The 24,852-nt window shown below is 42.5% G+C and overlaps 1 protein-coding gene across 1 annotated transcript in view; it reads right to left on the reverse strand.

Annotated features, from left to right (window-relative positions):
• The window catches only part of GRM8 (glutamate metabotropic receptor 8), an 823,740-nt gene extending 804,852 nt beyond the window's left edge, over positions 1-18,888 (reverse strand). The window contains exons 1-2 of the mRNA XM_054564284.1: positions 18,794-18,888; positions 6,419-7,237 (exon numbers count right to left, since the gene is read on the reverse strand). Of these exons, the coding sequence (XP_054420259.1) occupies positions 6,419-6,928 (510 nt within the window). The 5' untranslated portion in view covers positions 6,929-7,237; positions 18,794-18,888. The remainder of the gene's footprint in view (positions 1-6,418; positions 7,238-18,793) is intronic.
• Positions 18,889-24,852: the final 5,964 nt, after the last annotated feature.

Below are 24,852 nucleotides of genomic sequence, written 5' to 3' on the forward strand. Positions count from 1 at the left end.
CACAGCCTGTGATGTGTGCCTGTATCATGAGTCAGCCTTGTAGCAAGGTGTTTTTGGTAATTACAATATTTACTTCAACCCCTTTGCTGGCCCAAGAAGGGGATCTATGATACTAAAATTCACTCTAGAGCTAATAGTGCTTGAATGAGCCTCTAGCATTGTTTCAACTTTTTTCCAAATGATAAATGATCTTAAGAAATGAAAGGGATGTAACCTATCAGTAAGAGATTTATTAAATAAATTAAGGTCTATTCATATAATTAAAAATCAAGCAGCTGTTAAAAAATTAAGTTTTATAGTTCTCAAGCCTGGATAAGAATCAGAATCACCTGGTGATTATTTAAAATATACCAATGCCAGGGCTCCATTCCAATTTCATTGGTCTTGGATAGGGTTTGGGCATCTATATTCTTTTTTAAACTATGCACATGATGCTAATGTGCCTCCAGGGTTGAGAATTACTGAGGTAGATCTATATTAACCAACGTAGAAATCTCTCCCAGATATATTATCACATGAAAAATAAGATACATATCTATTAATAAAATTCTGTTTGAATATGTGTGTATAATTACATTAAAAGATATGTGGACTTGGATGTCGTTTCTTTATATTTTACACTATTTATTCATTGCTTATCATTTTCAAAATGGAAATGTGCTCCTTAATTTTTAATTTTAAAAATTTGTTTAGAGAAAATGTGAATGGGTTAAAAAAAGTGAGGAAACACATGAAAATGGGAAATATACCATGTCTCCTTCTTTTTCCCCTTCTCCCTCCTTCTGTTCCTTTTTTTCAGAGAGCATGAAAGTAAAATACACAAAATTCCATGTCTGTCCTACCTACCATTTCCAATATTTGGGATTGGGGCGAGGGAAGGAATAGATATGGAGGGGATAGAGAAACAGGCTTCATTCATTCATTCATTCATTCATTCAGCAAACATTTTTGGGGGTTCCCAGACAGGCCCATGCTAAGGGTTGGAAATACAACAACAAACAAGGTGTACGTGCCTTCATAGATATCCTGGATGTCGTCTGCCCTTGTAGACTTTTGTTACATTAGCAAAGAAACAATCTATCAAGAGAAGTGAGAAAAGACTTCCCAAAGTAGGATGAATGTTTATTCTGGAGGTAACAGTAGCCATTATTAGAGTTATAAGGGGAATGACTTTACCAAATCTGCTTTATAAAGTTAAATTAGAGCTTGTTACAGTAGGAAAGAATTGACTGAAGGAGTCTATCTTTTAATTTTCCATTTATCTATTTGCTAACTAATAAGATTTAACATCAAATGTTATCTCCTGCTGAGTTATTGCCTGGGCTCATTTATCTGTCCATCTAACTAGATGAGCCTGGATATGGCAGATTTACCTTTTCAGAGTTTACAGTTAATAAAGTTAATATGCAATAAATAATTGATAAAATGATTGGCTTTGTGGAAGTGGTTGCTACAGCTAGTAGAATCTCTTAGAAGAAAATGTATCCTTGTAAACATAGCCAGGTAGGCAAAGCCTTCCAGGATAATGGGGAGTCTCCCAGTGCTTCATTTATTTACACAGAGGTCAATTTTAGCCATTTATACCAGGATACTTCCACATGGTAAGAAATTATCTAGCCCACCCATGGGTGGATTTCTATTTAAGAGTCTCATTTGATTGCTTTGGGAAATATACACTACAGACTATGTAACCCCTATCCTTCAAGAGTAGAAAATTAACTCTCTGGGTAAAGTTGACTAGAAAAACACAAGAGAGAGAAACTACACCTGACACTGTCCTTTTGTAACCCCAGTGTGTCCATGTGGACATTAATGTGCATTTGATACAAGCATTAGACATTTTTAATGTGGAATATTCAATCTTTGCTCAAACTAAGATTAGTGTTTTGAGGAGCAGATTTGCTCTAATTTAAAGGAGAGGAGTGGAAATGTTCTACAAAATGGAAACAAATCTGAGCTGCTTATAAAACATATGCAAATTCCTTGAAACTGCTTTATCAAACCAGTTTAAATTATGGGCTTCCCAGTCAACATTTCCAAAAGGCCCTCTCACTCTTTTCTTAACCCTTTTCAAATTGCACAATCTCTGAGAACTGGATTCTTTTTCTCTTCACTTTCTCTGCTACACAGAAGCCACCATGATGTCATTTTCACCTTAATGGAGGATGGAGCAGTTCTGGGTTTGCTGTTCTGCAGTTGCATGTCACATTATCATAACTGATACCACTATTATCTGAAACCATTAATTTGCTACAGGGATTAAACAATCGCCTCTGCCCCCATGTTAACCCATATATAAAAAGTGTGCACGTGTGTGTGTGTGTGTGTGTGTGTGTGTGTGTGTGTGTGTGTTTTAAGACACAGTAGTGCTTCTAAAAAGTTCAGTTCGTTAAAGTCTTGTTCTGTAACTCTCAAATTTGTTTTCACTTCCAACTCACCTAAAAAATATGAGACACTTCAATCACTAACATGGTTCCTAGGGAGGAGGTTGGGAAGTCTGCACTCACTCACTGGATCCTCCCATTTGAAAAGCCTGAGGTAGTTTGATATGCCAACACACACGAGCTCTGGGCCACGAGGAGAGCATTCAGTGTCCTATGGGCCCAGACCATAGGGCAGCTTCTGCCCCCATGTGGTATCTGGATCTAGCCGCCTGTCCATCTGTCTTCTGAAGTTAAAAGGTCTGATGTTCTTCATTTGCCCCTGAGCTTTGATTGGAAGAGAGACAAAGATAGGATAATATCCCTTTCCTCTAGCAGGGGCAGCTTCAGAGGATGTGACCCCCCCCATGAGGTACAGTCTCTGGGGGCCTAAATGAACTTCCCAAATGATGCCTGAATCTGCTTTGCAAAGACAAATCATTTCATTCGACATCCTGAGGAAACCAAAATCTTCCTCTGACTTAAAGATAGACATACTATATGCAGATGACTGATAACATAGTTCCTTTCCTGAAACCAGAGTTCAGTTAAGAGCACAGAGAGAGATACGAGGACAGGCTGCCACAGGAGGGGCAAGACTGAAGGACGAGGAAGATGGTGAGGGCTGGAAGACTGCTTCCTTCACAATTTAGCCCACATTAAATTACTACATGGCTGTACCAGGATTGTCTAAAAAAAGAGAAATGAGAAATTTGGAGATTACTTCCAATTTTAGCCCAAATGTTTTCTATACAGTTTTAAACAGATCTCAGCTACATTCTAAAAACCCCAACTAATGTTTATTGCTAAGCAGAACAGTGAATAAATTCATTAATCAAGACCTTGCTTACCTTATAGTCAATGTTGTTTGTGTGTTTTCAAACCAAGATGCTCTACCTTCTTTAGTAATAAGTGGCAATATATTGATACCCATGCATCTTTTTATATTTTGTGGGTTTTATGTTGTCCCCGAGGAGCCCAAGCTGTCCAAAATGTTGACCTTTATTCAAATCATAGCATTTGACATAATCAGGTTATTTTTTGAAATAGAACTATAAACCAATTCCGATGTGTTAATATGCTAATTATACTTTAATAACTACTCTAATATTTCATATCAGTCCTAGTATATATGTGTTTAAACAGGATATAATCATACACAAATGGATAATTTTCAAAGTCTAAGAGTTACTATCATTTTATAATTAATATTATTGTGAAGTACTGTCTGGAGGTCTCATATAAATAATCAAAGTAAATTAAAGTAGCAGAACAATAAGTTGTAATTATCAAATTCACATCATGTGGTTCCAGGCTGAGATGGAAGATGGGCTGAGCACCTATATCCTCTCCTTTACTTTTGAAAAGACAAATTTTTCAAGCCCTAGTAATTTGATTAATAAACACATTCGCTTCTATAAACTAGATGCTCAACCTGTGCCAGGCTGCTGATCTTTGCCATGACATTTACCATCAACAACATCCCTTCAGGCTACAAGTCATTCATTCCTTGTACTTTGGACAAGGGTGGCGAGAGCAGCCCCTTATGTGCTGACCAATGTCTTGGAGAATTGGCATGGAGCATTGGATTTTGCCCACAGAGTTCATGGTACTTCTTCCCCCTGGTTAGACTAGGCCCCTCCAGATTTACCCAAAAGAGTAAGGAGAGAATTGGCCCAGTCAATGAGGGAAGAACAGAGCAGAAAGAAGCCAAGTCCAGACTGCAAAAAACAAAACCCACCCTTCAGGTGGCCCAAGAAGGTTCCCAGGTTCCTTTAGGTAGCTCATGGAGGCAAAGGACATTGCCAGATCCTCATGGAACCCTTCACCTGCATTTTCTCATTAAATCCATCCAACAACCTAATACCATGTTAATATCACCATTTCACAGATAAGCTGATTCTGTGGCACAATTAATGTAAACAAGCTGTAAGAATCTTAGATAAGCACTTATCACTTCCCATTACTCAAATCCTTGCCTAATGTGGCACCAGACCACAGGAAGGAGACAGGATTTAGAGTAATTAAACCAGAATAGATGGGAACCAGAATTACTGTATAAGGGGAGGGTAACAGAAGAGAGAAGATCTTCATGAAGATATTTCTCTTCTCTAAAAGTGGGTGTTCCTAGGCCACAGTTGCTGAGTTAAGAATAGAAAGAGATGCTTTGGAGCAGTCATAGGAGATCAAGGGGAAGGGAGGGGAGGGGAGGGAACTGGGAAAGTGGCTGGAGCTAGCCATAACCCCAAGCAGAAAACACCACATGGCTCAGAATTGGGACTGCTGGGAGAAATCCTAGGTCCCAGGATGTGGGAAAAACCTGTAAAGTCCTGATTCCGCATCTTGCCTCCAGGCAAGGGGTCAGCTAAGCCCAAGATAAATTATTAACAACTTGCTAGTTTTCCTTGAAATTATACAGAAATGAAGAATTAGAGCACCCTTATCTTCCTGTTTCAATCAGTGTCCTTTTCACTGCATGGAGCTCTTCCTAACGTCCTCTTCAAATGTCTCTGGAATTCCCTAAAGCCTGTTTGTGTCTTCTTCAGTACTCCTTAGACACAGAGAGCTGCTTCAGCTCAGCAGCATACTCATTTGAGAAAATTTCATCAATCTGAAAATAGTCATTAAGCTGCCACTTAGCATTCTCTTCTCTAAACTAAGGGCATTTACACAGAGGCTGGAAAGCTACTTGTAAGCGGGGGTTGGGGGGGGTTGCATGTACAGAGAGGATTCCAGCATATGAAGTGAACCAGACTAGATGGCTCTCCAAGGTATCTTCCAAACCAAAAAGCCTCCGATTCAATTCCTTTTATCTTTATTGCAAAGTAAGTTTTCTATTACTTTGTTCATTTTTGTCACTAGATCTGCCACCTAACTTCTCCATATTCTTTTAATATTTTTCAATATAATATACATAGGAGCACTTTCTCAATACAAAACAAAGCCTCATTAGTTCAGAATAAGTTGGAAAAAACATGTCCCGCTGGTTAAGAAATCAGAATGAAAAGTATTTTTAATTAAAAAAATTATCATTACAAAAAAACTATGTAATGGATATTAACAAATAAAATGAGAGTTAATGAAAGATGATGAATGACAATAACTATTTTATGGTACTTTATACTTTCTAATTGTTACATACGGTCATTTTGTTCTGCCAATTTTATCATACATGTAAATGTATAGGTAATAGATCATTTGCATAGAAATCTAAGTCAAAAACTCTTGAATTATCCTGCTAAATTTGAGCTTTTAACTCAATAAGAATTATATGTGATTATTCCAGGTCTGCATCAGAGCAGTCTGAGGTAATGAGGGTCTGCTCTCTCGCACCTATAATAAACCTGACTATTTTATGGCCATCTTATACCCCAGAGTGTCACTCCCATCCGCACATTAGTCATTAATATTGTTTCTTCACACAGGAACTGTCATAACAGAGCATCCCACTTTAAAGAAGTTTCGTCAAGTAAATTATCTTATACCTCAAATACCATAGAAATGTTTTCTATGATAAATGTGCAAAGAGTTCATTATACTCTCTAAAAATACTACTTTGATTTAAAATGAGCCTCATCAAAAAGGAAGGACTCCTGGACATGGACAATAGTGTGGTGGTTGCTGGGGGGAGGGGCATATAAAGGACTAAATGGTAATGGAAAAAAATATAATAAAGATTATATATTTAAAAAAATTAAATGAGCCTCAATGAAGAGGATATTCCAAGATGTTAAGGACTCAACAAACCACAGAAATTATCATCGTTCTGTTTGTTTTAGAAAAAAAACAAAAACAATACAATTAATTGTAAATAATGGAACTAAATTAACTCATGGAGAAACCTGGTCACAGAATCCTCTCTCTGAGAAACCTGGTGACCCTGAGAGGGTCTATGAGCATCTTCATCATCTTTACTTTCTTCTTAAACCTACAATTGGAATCAGAACAATTTACTACCCTTTCACAGTAATAGTTGGAAAGACAATGTCTTTACCTACCTTAAAAAGTCTTAAAATGTTAGCAACCATGATGGACACGGAGCTGGCTGCAGCACCGATGACTCCAGAAATCTTGTCAGGCTTGGTGAAAATGGGTGGATCTCCATTAGCACACTTCACATCAGAAGCATCTTTCTCTATCAATGCCTGCACAAATGTTAATGACTGCTCCAGAGCATAGGTGTCCCTGGAGCACGTATCAAGGATCCGGACACCCAGAGTGATATTGGAGAGGAGATCAGGGTCCTTATTAATCTGGTCGATTGCATAAAGCATGGCCTCCAGTCTGTGGATCCCCTTTTCTTTCTTCAGCTCCCCACAAGGCACCCCTCTTTCTCCCTTTGCATGAACAGGGAAGAGACCTCCCAAAATGATGTCCCCGTCCACTCGTATGGAATGGGCGTACTCCTGGCTGTGAGTTCTTTGCATCATGGTGAGGATCCAGTAGAACTTGGCAGTCAGGAGGAAGAAACAAGGGCAAGAGGCTGATCGCTTTCCCTCGCATACCATTTTCTCCACAGGTGGTGTCGCAATCTAAGACCCAAAGTTTATTCTTGCCACAGAAGGGGGACCACCTGAGGCTGCACCTTCTGGAGGCTACCATCAGGGCCCATGGGGAAAAGGCTCTGTGGGTTTCAGCAAGTTTTCTTGATTTGAAAGTCACAGTGAGTTTCCATCAGACCTAAGGTTCCATTTTTTTTCCATATAAAGTCAACTTGCCTGGAAAGGTGCAAAAATTAGAATAACAGCTGAGGTTCTGATGTTGGGATGAGGTCAATAATTCATGTCCTTGAAGTCAGCCCTGCAGCAGAATTATTCCTGGGGGGAGCAAGAGGGAAAAAATGGTTCAGTTCAATGGGTCTACATTTTTCATATCTTTAAGCCCTATTTACACCAACCTCTTTTTTTTTTTTTGGCTTAATTTCCCCTATTCAGCAAGAAGCTAATTTTTTTTTGTCCTCCTATGATTCTGAACACCTGGCTGCACTGCATCTAAACAGAGAGATTGATGACATTTTGGAGCAATGGAAACAGAAAAGTATCAGAAACTATGTTGATTTTCCCAAGCCAGAAAGTATTTTTATTTACCAGTTTATTTCAATAAATCTAATTTCCATGAAGGTACAAATCCTGCAATGATGGCATTATTTCTTTCAATTCTGTTTTTACATTTTACAGCTGTCTGAATTTAGCATTCAAATTTTGTCTACAAAATCATAATGAAAGGTTATTTTCTGTGATGTATTGAACAAGCCAGTCATCTGTTAATGACATTTTTTGGTGCCTCAGATTTCCCAGTGGGGAAAAGTGATTATTCAATTGCCAAAAAAGAAAAAAATCAAGAAACCCACCCAAGGAGTCCAAAATGTATAAATTTCATAGCTTGTAAAAAGATTTTACATAGAATGTCAGCTATTTGATATAAATTATCTTATTGTTCTGTAACAGCAAAACAAAGACTTGAAAATTGAACACAGATGGAGGGTTACATGTGAGGATATTCTTATTACCATTGTCAGAGTTTCCTATCAAATGTGTCAGGGTGGAAGCAATGGGTATATTTACAAATCTGAAGTAAAAAATCCTTGGTCCTAGAACCACTAGGAACAAATCAAAGCTGGAGGTCAATTGAAGAGCTTCTTAATTCTATCTGACTCAGTGGGGAAATGAATTATTTCATCAAGGCTAGAAATAAGATAAGAGTGAAAATGTCTACATGAAAATCTATTTTTTAAAAAGTTGATTCTAGGATCTTTGTTTTTAAAGAATTCCATGAGGAAGGAGGGAGGGGGGACAGGGAAAGAGAAGGGAAGGGGGAAAAAAAAGAAAAGAAAAAAATAAAAATAAAGAATTCCATGAGATCCTTTCAAAGGATTTTGAGGAGGCTTAACTGAAAACAAGAACTTATTTAACATAAGTGAATCTGATATTTTAAACACATAATTAAGAGAACAAACAGAACCAATTTATTTTGGTAGGATAGGTAATCTAATGTTCACCTCTAATCTATTTATATACATGGAGATTTGAAACCTGACATTTTGACAATTTGCCTCCACCCAGACAACCAACATCTGCTTGTATTTTCCATTCATTTGTTCAATTTCCACTTCATAAAATTTTCATTCCATCTTCCCTGTCCCAAAGGAAAGGATGGCGCCTCCCTAGAGGACAAGTGAACATATGTCCAAGAGTCTTCTGAGAAATTTGAACTTTTTTCACTTTCAGATTAGAACAGGGGATCATCATAGCCCAGTGCCCTGGATTTCTGAGCAACACCTGGAGAATACTCAGAAATACAGCAATAACCCACTCAGCTGAGATTTTTCTATTCTGCCTAAGACAAGAATTTCTCTGCTTCCTGGTGCATGCTAAGCCCTTGATTTCTTCTCTTCTACCCCAATATATTTAGTCCTTTTCTGATTTTTCTCACACTCAATTCTCCTGAGAGCTGCTGTTTCTTCAGAAAAATCTGTGAGTCAACAATGGCCTGACCCCAGGTGTTCAAAAAAAATCACACTTAGAAAGTTAACTTACTTTCTGTATGACATCATTTAAGTGATGGACCCATAAATTACACTGACCACCCATTAAGGGAAGTGGGATTTTGTTTCACAGTTTCACAAGGAAGACCAGTTATAAGACAGTAAAATCTCATTAACTCTGACCACTAATTTAGAACTTGAGACTACGTCCGCATGGCTGGGCTGACTCTTTGCATATCCCTTCTGACAGCACAGGTTAAACAAATATGTGAAAAAGCAATTTTTCTTGAGAAAAGGAAGGGGAACTGTTGTTCTCCAAAGACCAGTCTTTCTTCATTTCAAAGAGCCGCCTCCCAGGTACTTAAAATATTTCAGAGAATAAATCGTTTTCAATTATAGACGAACAAGAAAACTGTCCCTCTGTTAATTACTAATCATCCTTACCTACTCGTCTGGCATTAACCTAGTTCCATTGCTCTACAGTCCTGGAAGAAATAAAATTGAGTTTCTTTTCAAAGTACTCATGTTTACAATAATTTTTAGTCTCTTTAGCATCTCATAGGTCTGTTTAGAGCTTTAAGTTAAGGAAAGGTTGAAGAATAAATAGCAGTGAGGCAGGAATTACTTGTGTTCAATGGATGAATGCCCTTAAATGGGAAGCAAGAGTTCCGTTTTGCTTATTATTTATTGGACAGCTCACGTGAATTTCTGCTTAAGCTCCCTCCTCTGCTACACAGAACAATGGCATATAACCTCTCTAAATAAAGCTTGGTTTTCTTATCTGCGAAGGGGTGACAGAGCCTGTCAGAAAGCACAGTACCTGTCACAGTGTAAGTGCTCACTAAACAGAAGCTACTGTCGCTAATCTAGTCTGCAACTCATTTCCCACCAAAGCAGAGCAACTTTTTCCATATTTGTCCTGTTGGTGAGGTGTTTACTGAATCTATCACTTTAAAATTAAAATCCGAGCTACATGTAAAATATTGAAATATTGAGCTTATTTCAAAATCTGATACATTGTTATGAAAATTGCAGACTCTTGACAGTTGGAAAGTTTAGTTTCCCTTTTAAATTCTAAGAAAATATACATATTGGGAAGTTCTTAAAAAAAAAAAAAACCTACGTAAATTTGGTTTCATTGTACAATCTTACACTGCCTAATCTTGCTCTTATGCAATTCTTATGAGCTTTAATCTAAACTCATCTTTTATTTCCCTTGCCCTAGGAGATATATTGGCAAAAATATTGCTGTGTGGAATATCTGAAACTTTACTACCTATGTTTTCTACTAGGACTTTCATGGTGTCATGACTTATAGTTAAGTCTTTTCTCTATTTTGAGTTTATTATGATGTATGGTATAAGTTGGTGGTTTAGTGTCTTTTTTTTTTTTTTTTGCATGTACCAGTCCAGTTCTCCCAACACCATTTATTTAAGAGACTATTTTTACTCTGTTGTATGCTCATGCCCTCTTTGTCAAATATTAATTGACCATAGAGACATGGGTTTATTTCTGGGCTCTCTATTCTGTTCCATTGATCTATGTGTCTGCTCTTACGCGACTTACAGACTGTTTTGATTGCAGTGGTCCTGTAGTAAAGTTTTATAACAGGTATTGTGATCCCTCCCATTTTATTCTTCTTTCTCAAGACTGCTGACGCTATTCAGGGTCTTTTTTTGTTCCATATAAATTTTTGGAGTATTTTCTCTACATCAGTGAAATACACCATTGATATTTTAATAGGGATTGTGCTGAATCTACAGATTGCCTTGGGTAGTATGGGCATTTAATGATGTTAATTCTTCCAATCCATGAGCACGGTGTATGCTTCCATTTATTTGTATCTTCCTCAATTTCTTCAGTGTTCTATAGTTTTCCAAGTACAAATCTTTTACCCCCTTGGTTAAATTTATTGCTAGGTACTTTACTTTTCTTGTTGCTATAGTAAATGGGGGTTTTTTCCTAGTTTCTCTTTCTGATAGTTCATTGTTGGTGTACAAAAGTACCATTGATTTCTAAATATTGGCTTTGTATCCAGCTACTTTGCCAAATTCACTTATCAGATCAAGTAGTTTTGGGGTGGAAATGGGAATACATCAAATTAAAAAGTTTCTGCACAGCTAAAGAAACCATCATCAAAATGAAAAGGGACAAAGTGGGGAAGGATTGAGGGTGGGAGGTAGGGGTGCATGGGGCAGGGGAAAGTATTGGCGTTTCATGGAAACAAATGTATTTGAACAATTTAAAAAAATAAAAAGGGAACCAACCATATAGGAGAACACATTTGACAATGATATATTGGACAAGGGTCTAATCTCCAAAATATATTTAAAAAAACTTATATGACTCAACACCAGGAAGACAAACAATCCAATTAAAAATGGGCAAAGGACCTAAATAGACACTTCTCCATGTAGGACATACAGATGGCCCATAAACATATGAAAAGATGCCCAACATCACAAATCATCAGAGAGATGCAAAGTAAAATCACAATGAGATATAACCTCACACTTGTCAGAATGGCCATGATTAATAAATCAATAAACAAAAAGTGCTGGCAAGGATAAGGAAAAGAGGGAACCCTAGTGCACTCTTGGTGGGAATGCAGACTGGTGCAGCCACTGTAGAAAACAATATGGAATTTCCTCAAAAAATTTAAAAATGGAACTGCCTTTTGACCCAATGATTCCGCTGCTGGGAATATACCCTAAGAATCTCAAAACACCAATTCAAAAGAACTTATGCACCCCTATATTCATAGCAGTGTTATTTACAATAGCCAAACGTTGGAAACAGCCTAAGTGCCCATCAGTAAATGAGTAGATCAAAAAACTATGGTACATTTACACAATGGAATACTACGTAGCAGAAAGAAAGAAGGAACTCCTACCTTTTGTGACAGCATGGGTGGAACTGGAGACTTCTATGCTAAGTGAAGTAAGTCAGTCAGTGAAAGACAAATACCATATGATCTAACTTATAAGAGGAATCTGATGAACAAAATAAACTAATGAGCAAAAAGAACCAGAGACATGGAAACATGGAACAGACTGACAGCAGCCAGAGGGGAGGGAGGGCAGGGTGAGATAATGGTAGAAAGAAGGGGAAGGGAATAATCAAAGAACATGTATGAATGACCCATGGACATGGACAACAGTGTGGGGATTAACTGTGGGAGTGGGGGGTAGGCTGGGCCAAGGAGGGCAAAGGGGGAAAAATTCAGACAATTGTAACAATCAATCAATCAATCAATTAATAAATAATAAATAAAAATACTCATCCTAGTTGGAATCAGATGAATTTTAAAGAAATAATGACCTTTTTGTGCTGCAGAGCCAAACAGCTCTACTTCCTATTCTGTGCATGACTTAAAATAAAACAGCTTTTCTCTCAAACTGACCTTTTTCTAGAGTTTGGTACACACCTCACCTTTGCTGATGGACTTGTTCAAGGAGGTGTGAGGTCTGCACTCTTGAAATCAACCTGTGAGGGAAACAGATGCCTTGCACTATTTCTGAGCCCACGGAATGGATTTTGAAAAGCAACCTTGGAGGAGGTATAACTATTAGCCCTGGAAGCCCTTCCTGTTCATTCCCTTCCAGCCCATGCTAAGCACAGGTACATCATATATCACTAGCACTTCCATCGACAGTCTTGTTGGCCCAGATGTGCTGGGGAGCAGCTCCCTCTGCCCACCACCCCACCCCCCACCCCGAACTTGACTCTGAGCTCCCTAACAACTGTTTCCTGAAAGGTCAGTAGTAAGAACAGTACCTCAAGGGTGAGGACCCTGAATTTTGCTGTTTTTTATTTTCTGCATAACTTCTCTATACCAAAGTTTCAAGTGTCCAACAGAGTATCTTATTGAATTTTCATTCATAGATTATTAACTCTTGTATAAGTAAGAAAAGAAGGCTCAGAAATGTTGAGTACAGCCCAAGGCCCTGAACTAGTAAGTAGCACCACAGTCAAAATCCTTAGATCTCCACGGTGGGTCCTGTTCTTTGAGAAAGGCCCCAATGCCACAGAGACTGGCTGTGACAGCACGCATGAGAATAAAGGCCCTGCCTCTCCACCGAAATTTTTCACAAATGTGTGTATCGTCAATGGTTAGCTCTTTAAGAAAAATTATGTACTAATTAAGAGGGGGTAATCTGAGGAGCACTTCCATGGCAGGGTGATTTCTGAATCTCTCAAAAATTTAAGAACATTAAATACAGTTTGTCCAAATGCCTCTGCTTCAAATCAAGTTACCTGGTTAGCCTAATGCCAATGAGAACTGAGCCACCAAACCATGTAGGATCTTTCGAGTCTCTCATTGTACCCGACACATGCTTTCAAGACACGATATGGTAAAATCCTCACTGTGGAATACCATTAGGCAAGAACTGTAATATTTTATCATAAAAGACAAAACAGCTCCTTATGCTGGGTTCTATTCAGCTCTTTAACAAAAAGGTTAAGTTGAATATTGTCATCAACTCACAACACTATAAAATCCAGCAGTTTCCCTTGAGATTGCCCACACTTGCAGCTCCTTTTGGTTGTTTTAGGAAATGCATCATATTTGTCCATCGTCTCCTATACCGAAACATGTGTTCATGGCCCTGGAATCTTGGAGGGGGCAGAGTGAGAATAGGTTGAACAGAGCCCTCCCCTGGGCAACAGAGGCCTGGAATTGTATCCTTGTCTGACAGTCACTGGTTGTTGACACTGAACATGACACTCTACCTCTGTGTGCTTCTGTTGCCTCACCTGAGAAATGAGAGAGATGGAGCATGTGATGTGATCTCTAAGGTGTCTTCCAGCTTCCCATTCTGAGATTCTATTATTTAATAATAAAGGAGTACGAGATAATGCTCGAACACTAGAGCAAGGCTTTGCCAAATGAACACAATAACTGATTGTTTGCAAGCTGAGTGACTTTTTTCTATCAGTGAGACAGGGTTAGGAAAGCTCTTCTATACAAGCAAGCCCCATATTAAGAAAATCTGATACATGAGAAGCTCAACTTACTAAACAGATAAAAGGGAAAGTGATTACGTGCATTACAAAAGAATTCACCACAGATTTCCTTTAAATAGCTAAATCCCCTGTGCATTTAAAATACAATCTGATTTAGTAGAATTCAATTTTCACAGTTTTTTTCCCAATAACACAGCTATTGCATAAAAAGACCATATTTAAAGTAATAAGAAGCCACTTTTATAGTATATATCCTATAAGAAGAGAGACGGGGGGAATGGGGGGTAAAATCAGCATCTACTGAATGCCTACATTGTACCTACAGCCTCACACACATTACCTCATTTCCTTCACAAAATATACCTGTGAAACTGGTATAACAGCCCTCATTTGGGATACAAGGAATCTAAAAAGAGAACTAGTATATGAATGTGTCTAAAATCTTGAGTCAGAATTCAAATGCAAAACTGCTCTATGTTCCTTTCCTTATTCCTTACTCCTTGGGATATGGAGCTAACCCAGATTTGATAATGTGAATTGTGAGTGTCGCATCCTGGGGTCCAAGAAGTCTGTGATTCTAAACTCATTCCCTCCAGTACCCTCTACATGGCATTGGGCAAGACACTTAACCTGGAATCAATTGTTTTGTTTCTGAATCGAGGAATGATTTCTGGGCACCTCCCAGCGTTGTAAAATACAATGATAAAATGTATGTAAAAGTATATGCATACTGTAATAATATGTATAGGTTTTTTCTTAAACAACAGGTCCTAGAACTCAAATACTTTGCTGTTGTATTATGCTTAGAAGACCTTTCCCATCACACTCAGGGCTGGTGAGATCTTAGTAAGTTGTGTGTCCAAGAAATCAAAGCAAATCAAAGGAAAACTAGAAAGAAGGACACAAGAAGAAAAGTCAACAGAAGTGCAATATCTGACCTAGAAAGCTAGGCCATTGACACCTGGAGCATCCATGGGCTATTCTGAAGGGAGTGTTGACAAGACAGTTTTCCATAGTGAAAAAAAGACAATAGGAAACCTTCCTGAGTTGTATGCAGAATATGATACAGAGTGTCTACCACTAAGGGTCACTACCACTAGAAAAGTCAATAAACAGCCAGCAGGTTTCTATCTTTAGGCATAATCTTGCCTGAAGAAGTATAAAATTGGCAATACACGTACTCAGTGACACACACATACTCTGTATCTTCCCACTTCCACTCACCTGCTCATTCCTCTGCCAGACCTGGATCTCCTCTCTCTTGGTGCTAAAGTATACTACAATTCAGGATCTTAACACCCGGTTTTCTCATTACCTTGGCCCTCTCTAGAGAGTAAGTAAATTCACTAACAGGTATAAAAACCTGAAGATGGATTAATGTCACCCCCCAGCTGGAACATCTGCATATATAAGATAATTTCTAAGAGATACGTAATTTCTTTACCAAAGAAATGTCTCCAGTAATGGTAAAGACTTGCAATATAACAAGCCAAAGCTGGGAATTGTCTGAGTCAGAAGCCTCTCAGCAGTGCCCCTGAAATGATTCCAACAGTGCCTGCCACTCAGAAGGCAGAACCTGGGATAAGAATGCATTATGTTCAAGGTCCTTAGTCAGTGAGTGAGTTCATCATAACTTAAAACAGCTTCAAATAGAAATGAGAATGAAAGAAAATTCCTCTCACAGCCAAGAAGAAAGAAAAAAAAAGAATGGAGAGAGAGAAGGAGACAGGGAGGGAGAGGAGGAGGGAGGGAGAGCAGGAGGAAGGGAGGGCAGGAGGGAGGGAGGAGGAGGGGAGGGAGGAAGTTAAGGAGGAATTTAAATTCCTAGCATACAGAAAACCTGCTCTTGGGATGGAAACAGTATGATCCAAGTGACTCTGTACACATCCCCTCCTGTAACAACATGGAGTGACAGTCTCTCCTGAGCAAACTATGTGTGTCTGGTGATGTCCATTCAGGTTCTATCAAGAAAACAGCAACAGTTTCCTGAAGCTTGGAAAGCAGGCTATTTGACAGGCACAGAGACGCAGCCACGTCTTTGCTGTGAGTCCAGTTAAGAGAGAAATCCAGGCAGCATCCTCTTTATAAGACACTGGGACAGAGCAACTCCGCTCCCCAGACTTAAGCAAGGTCCTCTTCATGTTGGGCATTCTAACTACAGGAGAAGACAGTGGGAAGGAAACTTGGAAGGAAAAACATCAGTGCTACCAGTAGCGTGTGTGTACAGTGTTCTGTGTCTTATGCCCTGAAGACAATGGAACATTTTTTCACAAAGATTGGCATGCGATGTTGCCAACATGAATGTCAGCTGGTTGTTTGCTGCATAAATACCAATTAAACAAGCCCTCTAGCAGCTCCAACCTGCTCAGCCAACTTTGAAAAGAGCACATCTCTCCAGACTTCTAACTTTCTCCTGCACTCATTGATTCTTTTATTCTATTCCTTTTGGATTTAGATGTTTTTAGAATTATTCAAGTAGTTATAATTTGCAAAGGGAGCAGGGTAGGGCAGAACTAGCTAACAAACCAAATAGAACAAATCAAGCCTAAATAACACAATAGAGCTGTGTTCTCAGCATCTTTTCCTTTATTCTGGGTAAATCTCCTAGAGAGCCTCCCTCAGCTGTTTCTTCCCGAATCCCTGATTTACCGGTAAAAGCAAGAATTCTCTATCTTTATCTCAAGTAGTTGAACCTGAAATGCAAAAATTACATTTTAAAAATCTTACTTCATTTTCCCTGATGAATATGGCTTTTCTCTTCAAAATTATCAAACCACATATCTTCAAAAAGTAGGCAATGAGTTCCATACAGCTGATTCTGTCTCCTACAGAAATCTTTCAAGACATTATTCACAAGCAAGTGACCAAGGTAAACTAAAGTGGTTTCTGTAGCCATTTGCAATTATTGACAAACAATTTCATAAGGGAAAATGGAAATGACAGCCAAGTGCAATAAGCTGTTTATCCAAGATCTACCTGCTGGTGGCTCTTTTTCTCTTTTCATTTTTTCTTTCAAGCAAAATACAAGCTATCATCGGAATGTATTTCTCCTGCTTATGATTTTTCTGTCAGTACTTCCGCCACCAACCCTATTTTCCAGTTCTGTCCGTTGGCAGGATTTGTATTCGATCAGGGTAAGTGGTGGAGACCCTAGGATATTCTTGGGTATTCGCTAGACTCTCACGCCATCGGGTCTGTGGGAAAGGATCACCCGCAAACAGCCAACGGGGCATCTCCTCCCCCCGGCCCCCTGGGTGGCACGCGCTTCCAGGACGGAGAGGTTGGGGTGTCTGCAGCCGGCGGACAGGTCTATTTTCACCCCCGCCATCCGAGGCGCACAGACACTCTCTGATCCCCAGGCTCTGCAGTTTGTGCCCCGGTTAAAACAATTCTTTGAGGAAGCGTGGGGGTGCCGTCTTGCGCAGTTGGGTGACTCGCTTGTTCCTCTGCATTTCATTTGGACTAAGGGAGCCTGTCAGACGACTGTGTTTGTGTGATTCTGTTATATTTCCGCCAACTGTACAAACCTCGAGGGATCTCGGAGCTGCTTGCAGAGCAGATGGGCTGTCTCTCAGCAGCCTCAGAGGGTTCTCTACCTTTACCTGCCTCTCAGCCAGCAGCCACTCACCCCGCCCCCGCTCCCCGCCTCCCGGCTGCATCTTCCTTTTTCTTCTCAGTTCCTTGGGCCGTTGAAGCCGGACTCCCGGTAAAGCCCGGGGCCTTGGGAGAAGTACCTGGTGGCTCTTGCCCTTCCCGCGCCGCCCCAGTCCCCCGGCGCTCCGGGGGATCCAGCCTCCGCCCCGCCGCACCTGGCGGCCTCGAGCGCCCACGCCCCGTGCGCGTCCGCCCGAAACTGGGGCCCCGCTGGCCGCGGGTGCTTCGGAGGAGCTGTCGGACGCATTTGCCTTTGCTTCTTAAACTCACGATCCTCAAGACCATTCCTCCCTCCCCGCCCCCAACAGGACACGGAACTCCAGTGTTTTCCCGAAAGCCACAAAAGCGGGGGGCGCGGAAATCCCAGCCTCGCCGCGCTAACTCGGAGAAGGCAAATTCAAGGCAGGCATGGGCTGTGCGGGTATACGGGGTCTCTAGAAGCCCCAAAGCTCCGGGCTCCTCCCGCGACCCCCGCCTTCCCGAGACCCTGGTGAGGCGTTCATCACCCAGCCCCACACTCAGGACGACCGCGGTTCTCCCAACGCATCCCGGAAGCCTCTAACTTTGGAAATCCCACCCGTTAGGTTCGCAGGACGGAGGTACCTCGTCATCGCGGCGGACAAGTCCGGGTTCCGCCAGAGCAGGTCCAGGAGGTCGCCCAGGGCAGGCGAGCCGAGGAAGGGCGCCCTGAAAGGTGCCGCCGCACGGCCCCGGCAGAGCACCCTGGGCGCCGACCCCCTCCCCTCGTCCTTCAGTCTCCCATTCGCCGGCTAAACTTTTGGGGGATCACATCTCCAAACCTTGGGAGTTCCGGGCTAAACCTCCCTCTTTTCTGAACCTCTTCACTGGAATGTAATCATGGGAAGACAAGAGGGGTGGCTGCCTTCTTCTTTGCAACGTAAAATCAACAGACACCCAATCAAGCTCCAATGCCCGGCCAGCCCCTCGTCCCCTGGTGCCTACTCTCCCTCGCCCCCCGTTCCGTCACCTCCGCCCGCCACTTCTCTCCCAGACTCCGTGTGCGCAAGGCCACTGGACTGTGCCCAGGAAAAGCCAATCACTAAAGTGGGCTGAGAGGGAACGGCGCACCTGGCTGGCCGTCCACTGAACGCTTTTAGAGAAGAAAACGGAAAAGAGGAATAAAATAGAGGGGACTCTCCTCTTTCCCCCAGCACAGCGTTTGGGGAAGCTGGGATGGGAGCTTTTTTCCCTGTGGCTCGGCACTTGCTTTCCTCTTTTGCTCGTTCTGCCGCTCCGCGAGTCTTACCCTGCTCCCCGCAGAGGGCGCGGTGAGGAAGCCGGCAGGGGGACCACAGCTCCATGTCAGCGCCGCCGCCACCGCGCGAGGCGAGCGCCGCGGCCGCACTTGTGGCTGGTCTCGGGGCTGAGGGGGCTGAGCGGGCCTGGCCGGCGCCAAGTCTCTTCCATGTGAATAACAAATACTCCCACCCGCGGCCGCGATTGGTCTGCGCCCGGCGCCTCCCGATCCTCCGCCCGCGGCCATTCACCCGGCGCGGCGCGGGGAGCCGAGGCTGGGATCGCGCCCGGAGTCGCCAATCGCTTCGCGCCAACCAGACACCTCGGGAAAGCGGGAGGAGGAACTCCAACGGGCGGGAGGCCCTGGATTTCGGTGCCACCGAGCTGCCCCAGCGCAGGCACGGAGAGGGACGCTCGCACGGCGGATTCCCCTCCGTGCTACATCACCTCAGCCCTCGGCGACGCGGGGACCAGAACTGTCAACAGTTCTGATTTTTAAATTACCCCCACCCGCCCCGCCCCCAACAGAAAAGGGAGGACCCAAGGGCGGCGGGGAGGGGAGAGAGTGGTGGGGAGGGGGCGGGTGGAAGGGGAACTATGGCTGAGAAGGAGCCGAGCGGCTCCGACAGCCTGACGAGCCCGGGACCCGCGCGGGAAGGCGCCGCAAGACGGCCACCCACCCGGAGCACGCAGTCAGGACTGCTAGCCCGGCTCCTCCTTCCTGAGCAAAGCTCCGAAAGGGTCCCCATGAAGAACACACAGTAGGTGGCAAGTGTCCCGCCACCCGCTTTCTTTTGGGGGATAGTCAAAGGGTAGAGCCCGCCGGCCGAGCGATTCCTCTACAAAGTTTGCCCCACGCCGCGCCGCTGCTCGGCCATTTGTCCGGTTTTCTCCCACCCTAATCCCCGAGGGTCTGTAGGGGAACATTTCGCCGAGCTCCCAGAGCTCGAGGTGGACCGGGGGCGGCGCAGAAGGGGGCGCGGGCGGTCGCGGTGACGGGCTTTTTACTGAGCTGATTCTAGGAGCCGCAGACGCGAGCAGGAACTCCCGGCGACCGCGCTGCGCGGCTGCTCGGAGTCTGAGGGAAACCTCGGGATTCCCTTCACCTCCAGCAAATGGAAACCCTCCGGGCTTGACGTGCAGAGTCCCGCGGCCCTCCCCGCGAGTTACCGCCCAGGCAACCCGCACCTGCCGGGCCAGAGCTAGAGGGAGCGCCGCTGCCTCCCGAAGTCCGGGCAGCTGCGACCCGGCCATGTGTTGGTGAGAAAGTTCCATCTAGAGGCGGCCGCGCGTAACTGCGGCCGGCGCCGTGAGCCAGGGAGCCGGTGGCGTCTCTCCCCTCCGCCCAGATGGTGTGGGAGCGCTGGGACAGACAGACAGCCAGAGGGAGACACAGAGGACGGGGAAGGGACCCCGCGAAAGGCAAGTCCTCTTCCCCGATTCGGCTCGTCTAAAATGGTCTTCAACTGCCTAAGCATCGTGAACTTCGTAGAGCGTCATGGCAGGTATCTCACACTAAACCACATTGCTTCTCCTGTTTGGGCTTCTTTAATTCTCACACCAACTCTGTGAGGTGATCAAAATGCTCAAGTCCACTCTTCAAATAAAGAAGGAAAGAGACTTTAAGGCACAGCTGGAAAATTCTAGAGCCAGAAATCAGAACTGCCTGGCTTACGAACCCCATACACACTTCCTTCCTGGAGTTGCTGCTTTTACCAAGGCTGCCGTTAATGTGTGAGGTTTCCCTTGAGGAGACAGCAGTCTCTGTCCTCCTTTCACAAAGCCACCCTTGCCCTTTGTGGAAAATCTACAGGTTTCCAGCCTGGGAATCCTCTTCATTTTTCATCCCCTTCTCTTCCACATTAGGGGCTTTTTTTTTTTTTAAGGTGTTGTGTTGTTTTTGTTTTTTTTTAAGAGAGAGGGAAGGGAGGGGGAAAGAGAAGGAGAGAAACATTGCTGTGAGAGGGAAACGTTGATGTGCAAGGGAAACATGGATCTGTTGCCTCTCGCAGGCTTCCACCTGGGAACCTGACCAGCAACCCAAGCAAGTGCCCTGATCGAATGGAACCCTACAACCTTTTGGTTTGCAGAACCACGTCCCACCTACTGAGCCACACCAGTCAGGGCCACATGAGGGGATTTTTGATTGTAAAATCATTCTTTTATGGCCACAACCACCTGCAGTGAGGAAGGAGAGTTTGGAGATAGAAAAATAGGCCGGGTCCCCTGAACTCAAGTTTTCAGCCAGGGAAACTCCATTCACTGTGAATGTACAGCACAGCCTCATGGGTGTTACCAGTGGGCAAGCAGCCTGGAGCAGGGAATGTGCAAAGACAGAACCCCTAACTGATATGGTAGTGGGGCTGGCTGGGCTCATTGGTCACATTTCTGCACAAGAAGTTTGGGGACTATATTACCAACTGAAAGAGCTCCCTCCTTCTCCACAAGAAGCGTGAAAGTAAGCTCAGCAGCCTGGTTTCTACAGTAGACAGGTCAGCCCATGCCACCCCAAACTGCAGACTGATGACCCCTGAATCAGAAGAAATATCATAGGTAATGCAGGTGTATGCACTAGTCCCTCTATACTCTTTACTATATTTACATTATACATTGCAGGGAATGAAGTAGGTAGGGAGCAGGCAGAGCAAGCATGAAAATACCCTGAGCTCACAAAGCTGCTGACCACACCATGGCCCTCAGGGTCTCCTAGAGGCCAGCTCTGGGCCCAATAGGTTCTTCCTGGGTGAGCAGGGAAGGCAGCACCCTGGCACTCTGGTGGGCCCATTTTAGTAATGAGGACAGCATAGCTGGTTGTGGCTTGAGAGGCCTGACAAAGCTAAGTGAGCTGCTCAGGGGAGAAATGCCTAATAAGCTTGCATTTTTCCTTTTCCTATTGATCATTATCTGAAAAGAACTGGTGTCCTACAAGCACATTGCTGCCTTTTCTGGCACAGCCCTCTGAGAAGTGTATAGAATTGATCTCTCCTAGGGAAAGTATAATTCTGATGCTTGGTTTTGCATCATCTTTAACTCTCGAAACCCAGAAAAGGGCCTCACACTACTCCTACATCGAATCTGGTCAATAGGGAGTGGATGCATTTGACATATTCTGGACTATTTCCAAGGACTTTATCTGGTGACCCCTGAGAAAGTGACATAAGTTCATATCCCAGGTTACAAGCCATCCAGAATGATAGCAACATCACAGCACAGGAAGAGAGATGTCTCAACGATTCATTGGTCCCTGTCATTAACACTCACATGAAAAAGGCACTAGACTGGCCAACACCTATTCATCAAGCTCAAATCCTACAGCTCTGCTTGCCCTCTGCTGCAGCCTGTGTCAGAGGAGAAGGTCTGAAGCCCAGGCAGTGCAGATAGCAGGTGATTCCAGAGTCATCCATCTGGTCTCTCCTTGGGCTACCACACAGCAATATGAAATGTATCTTTGAAAAGTGTCTGACCTCATCATTCATCCCACCTCAAATATTTATACAAACCAAATATATCCCCTGGTAGTTAATCCTCCAAGAAGATTTGCTTATATTCTTCTCATATTCAATGGACTTGAAATGTGAGAAGCTGCCCATGTGTTAGAAAATGCAGAAAACAATGCCATATGTTTAGGTCCATTTAACTCAAGCTGTTATATGTGTTTCACACATGGAAATTTATGCCACAATTCCTGTTTTGGGGATAATCATTAGGACTCTGAACCTTTGAAGGCTACTCACACAGGAGGAATACAGACAGCATGAAGCTCCCACATGGAGCAAAGCTGACAGGGGAAGGTGGGAATGGGATCGGTTTCTTTTGGAAGCTAAAACAATATTTTTCTTGCTAAACCATCTGCAAATGGTGGTAATTGTACCACGTGGGGCTTGCTCAGTTTATTAAGGCACTGGCTACTATTGAAAGAAAGCGTAGGCATATGAGACTGACAGACAGGACCAATGAGGTTCATGACAGCACCGTGCCACTCACATCCTTAGTCAGCTCTCAATTCTCTGTGCAAGAGTTATGGCAAGGATTTCCTGAAAGTGTACATATAGCACAGTGTACATGCATTCCCACTGGTTCCATTTGGGTTCCCTCAGAAGTACGACCTGAGACAAGAATTCAAGGGCAGGTAGTCTATCTAAAAGGTGAAGAAAGAAGCCCCAGAAGTCAGATGGGGAAGTGAGCCAATTCAGAAGGCATTATCAAGTGAACTGCCACTGTGGCCACCTGGAGCTTAATCCCAGTGAAGAACTTGGGAAGCCAGGATAGAACACATGCCTCAGAGTTGCCCCATCCTAGAGGTGAGGGAGCTGAGATAGCTATCCACGCACTCCTGTCATTTGGTAAGAACTGTGTCCAGGTGGTTAAGTTTCCAGCAATTCTAGTCACCCACATCTGCATGCCCATGCTTAGCAGCATTTATGCATCCAGAGGCATAGGGCCATGTTCATGTCCTTCCCAAGCCCAGTCCTCCCTACCTCTGGCAGAGCCGGGCCCGAGAGAAGAAGGAAAAGATAATGCAGCTCTTTCACATCACTGGTGTTTGCCTCCTCCCTAAATAGCCACTTGCTGGGACCAGAGACATCGTCACACCCAGAAGACTATACTGATGAGAAAGGAATTGCTTTTTCCGTTTTTTATATGACCTCTTTCAAATATTGGGTTGGCCAAAAAGTCTGTTTAGTTTTTTCTCCAAAATAAAAAACACATTTTTCATTTTCACTGATCATTTTATTGATTTGGGTACTTTGAGTATGTCAGTTATCTCCCACATGGTATAATGTCAATTGTTCTCAGTTTATGTATCAATTCGATTGCTATCAAATTCAGCTGGTCTACCTAACCATGGAGCATCATCCAGTGAGAAATCTCCAGCATGAAACTTCACAAATGACTTTTGACACATTGAATCAGTCACAGCATCTTCTCCATACACTGCACAATTTTTTTTTGCATTTCAGTTTTGTTCTTACCTTTATTGAAATGATAAAGCATAATATACTGAAAATGTTGCACGTTTTCTTCCATCTTCAATATTAACATGGCTACACAAAAATTCACTAATGGTAAGTTTTCTTAATTCATGCTGATATGACAGCTATCACAATACAATCTAACAAAATTGTTTTGAATGAAGTTAAAGACAACTAAGCACTATTAGAGCCATCTTACAGAAATAAACAAACAAACAAACTTTTTGGCCAACCCAATATCAAAAAATATATATTCATTTGAACTAGTTACCTGGGAAAGAGTAATTGTGTTTCCTAGCACTGCAACATATTTCTTCTCTACCCATCCTTCCCAGACCATCTCAGTTCAATCTTTTCCTCAAAAACCTCCCCATACTTCAAGAGCACCCTAATAAGACCTACACAATTCAGCTGTTGGTTGTTTATGTTGTTACATTTTTCTCTCTTATTGCACACCTGTGAAGCTGGACTGTATTGTATTATGTTGTAGCAACAATGACTTCATTTGGTTTCCTGGGCATATAGCAAGTAATCATGGGTTACTTGACTGTTAACCTTAGAAAGGATCAAACAACCCCCACCCCCACCATCAGCCCTACCTCACCATTTCTATCCCCCACACCACCCCTCAAACACACATCTTCATCCCCTCCAACGCTAAAAATGACACTAGAGAAAGCTTAATATATATCATATTTTTAAATCACTTTGTAAAAATCTGTGTGTAATTCATTCCCTAATATGACTTTGATATATACATTTCAGCTCTTCAGGTTTAAAGTTTTTAAACCTAAAACATTTTAAAACCTTACTCTTTAATTATTTGTTAGACCTTGAATCTAAATCTCAGAAATCTGTGTTCTTATAAGAAAAATACTTAAAACAATGTTTGGCAAATAGAAAGATTATATATGTTAATAACTAGTTTTTATTGTCCAGAAAACAATTTGTATTTTATTTCATATGGGCCTAAATTCATAACAAAAACTTCTTGTGATAATCTTGGATGCTGTTAGAAATGAGCATTAGTTTCATGAAACTTCCAGTGACATTTTATTTTGACTTTTTTTTTTTTCTACTTGTCATCAACTGATCA

Source organism: Pteronotus mesoamericanus, unplaced genomic scaffold, assembly GCF_021234165.1.
Source record: "Pteronotus mesoamericanus isolate MK-2021 breed Mesoamerican mustached bat unplaced genomic scaffold, CSHL_Meso_final scaffold_85, whole genome shotgun sequence".
NCBI classification, from domain to species: domain Eukaryota; kingdom Metazoa; phylum Chordata; class Mammalia; order Chiroptera; family Mormoopidae; genus Pteronotus; species Pteronotus mesoamericanus.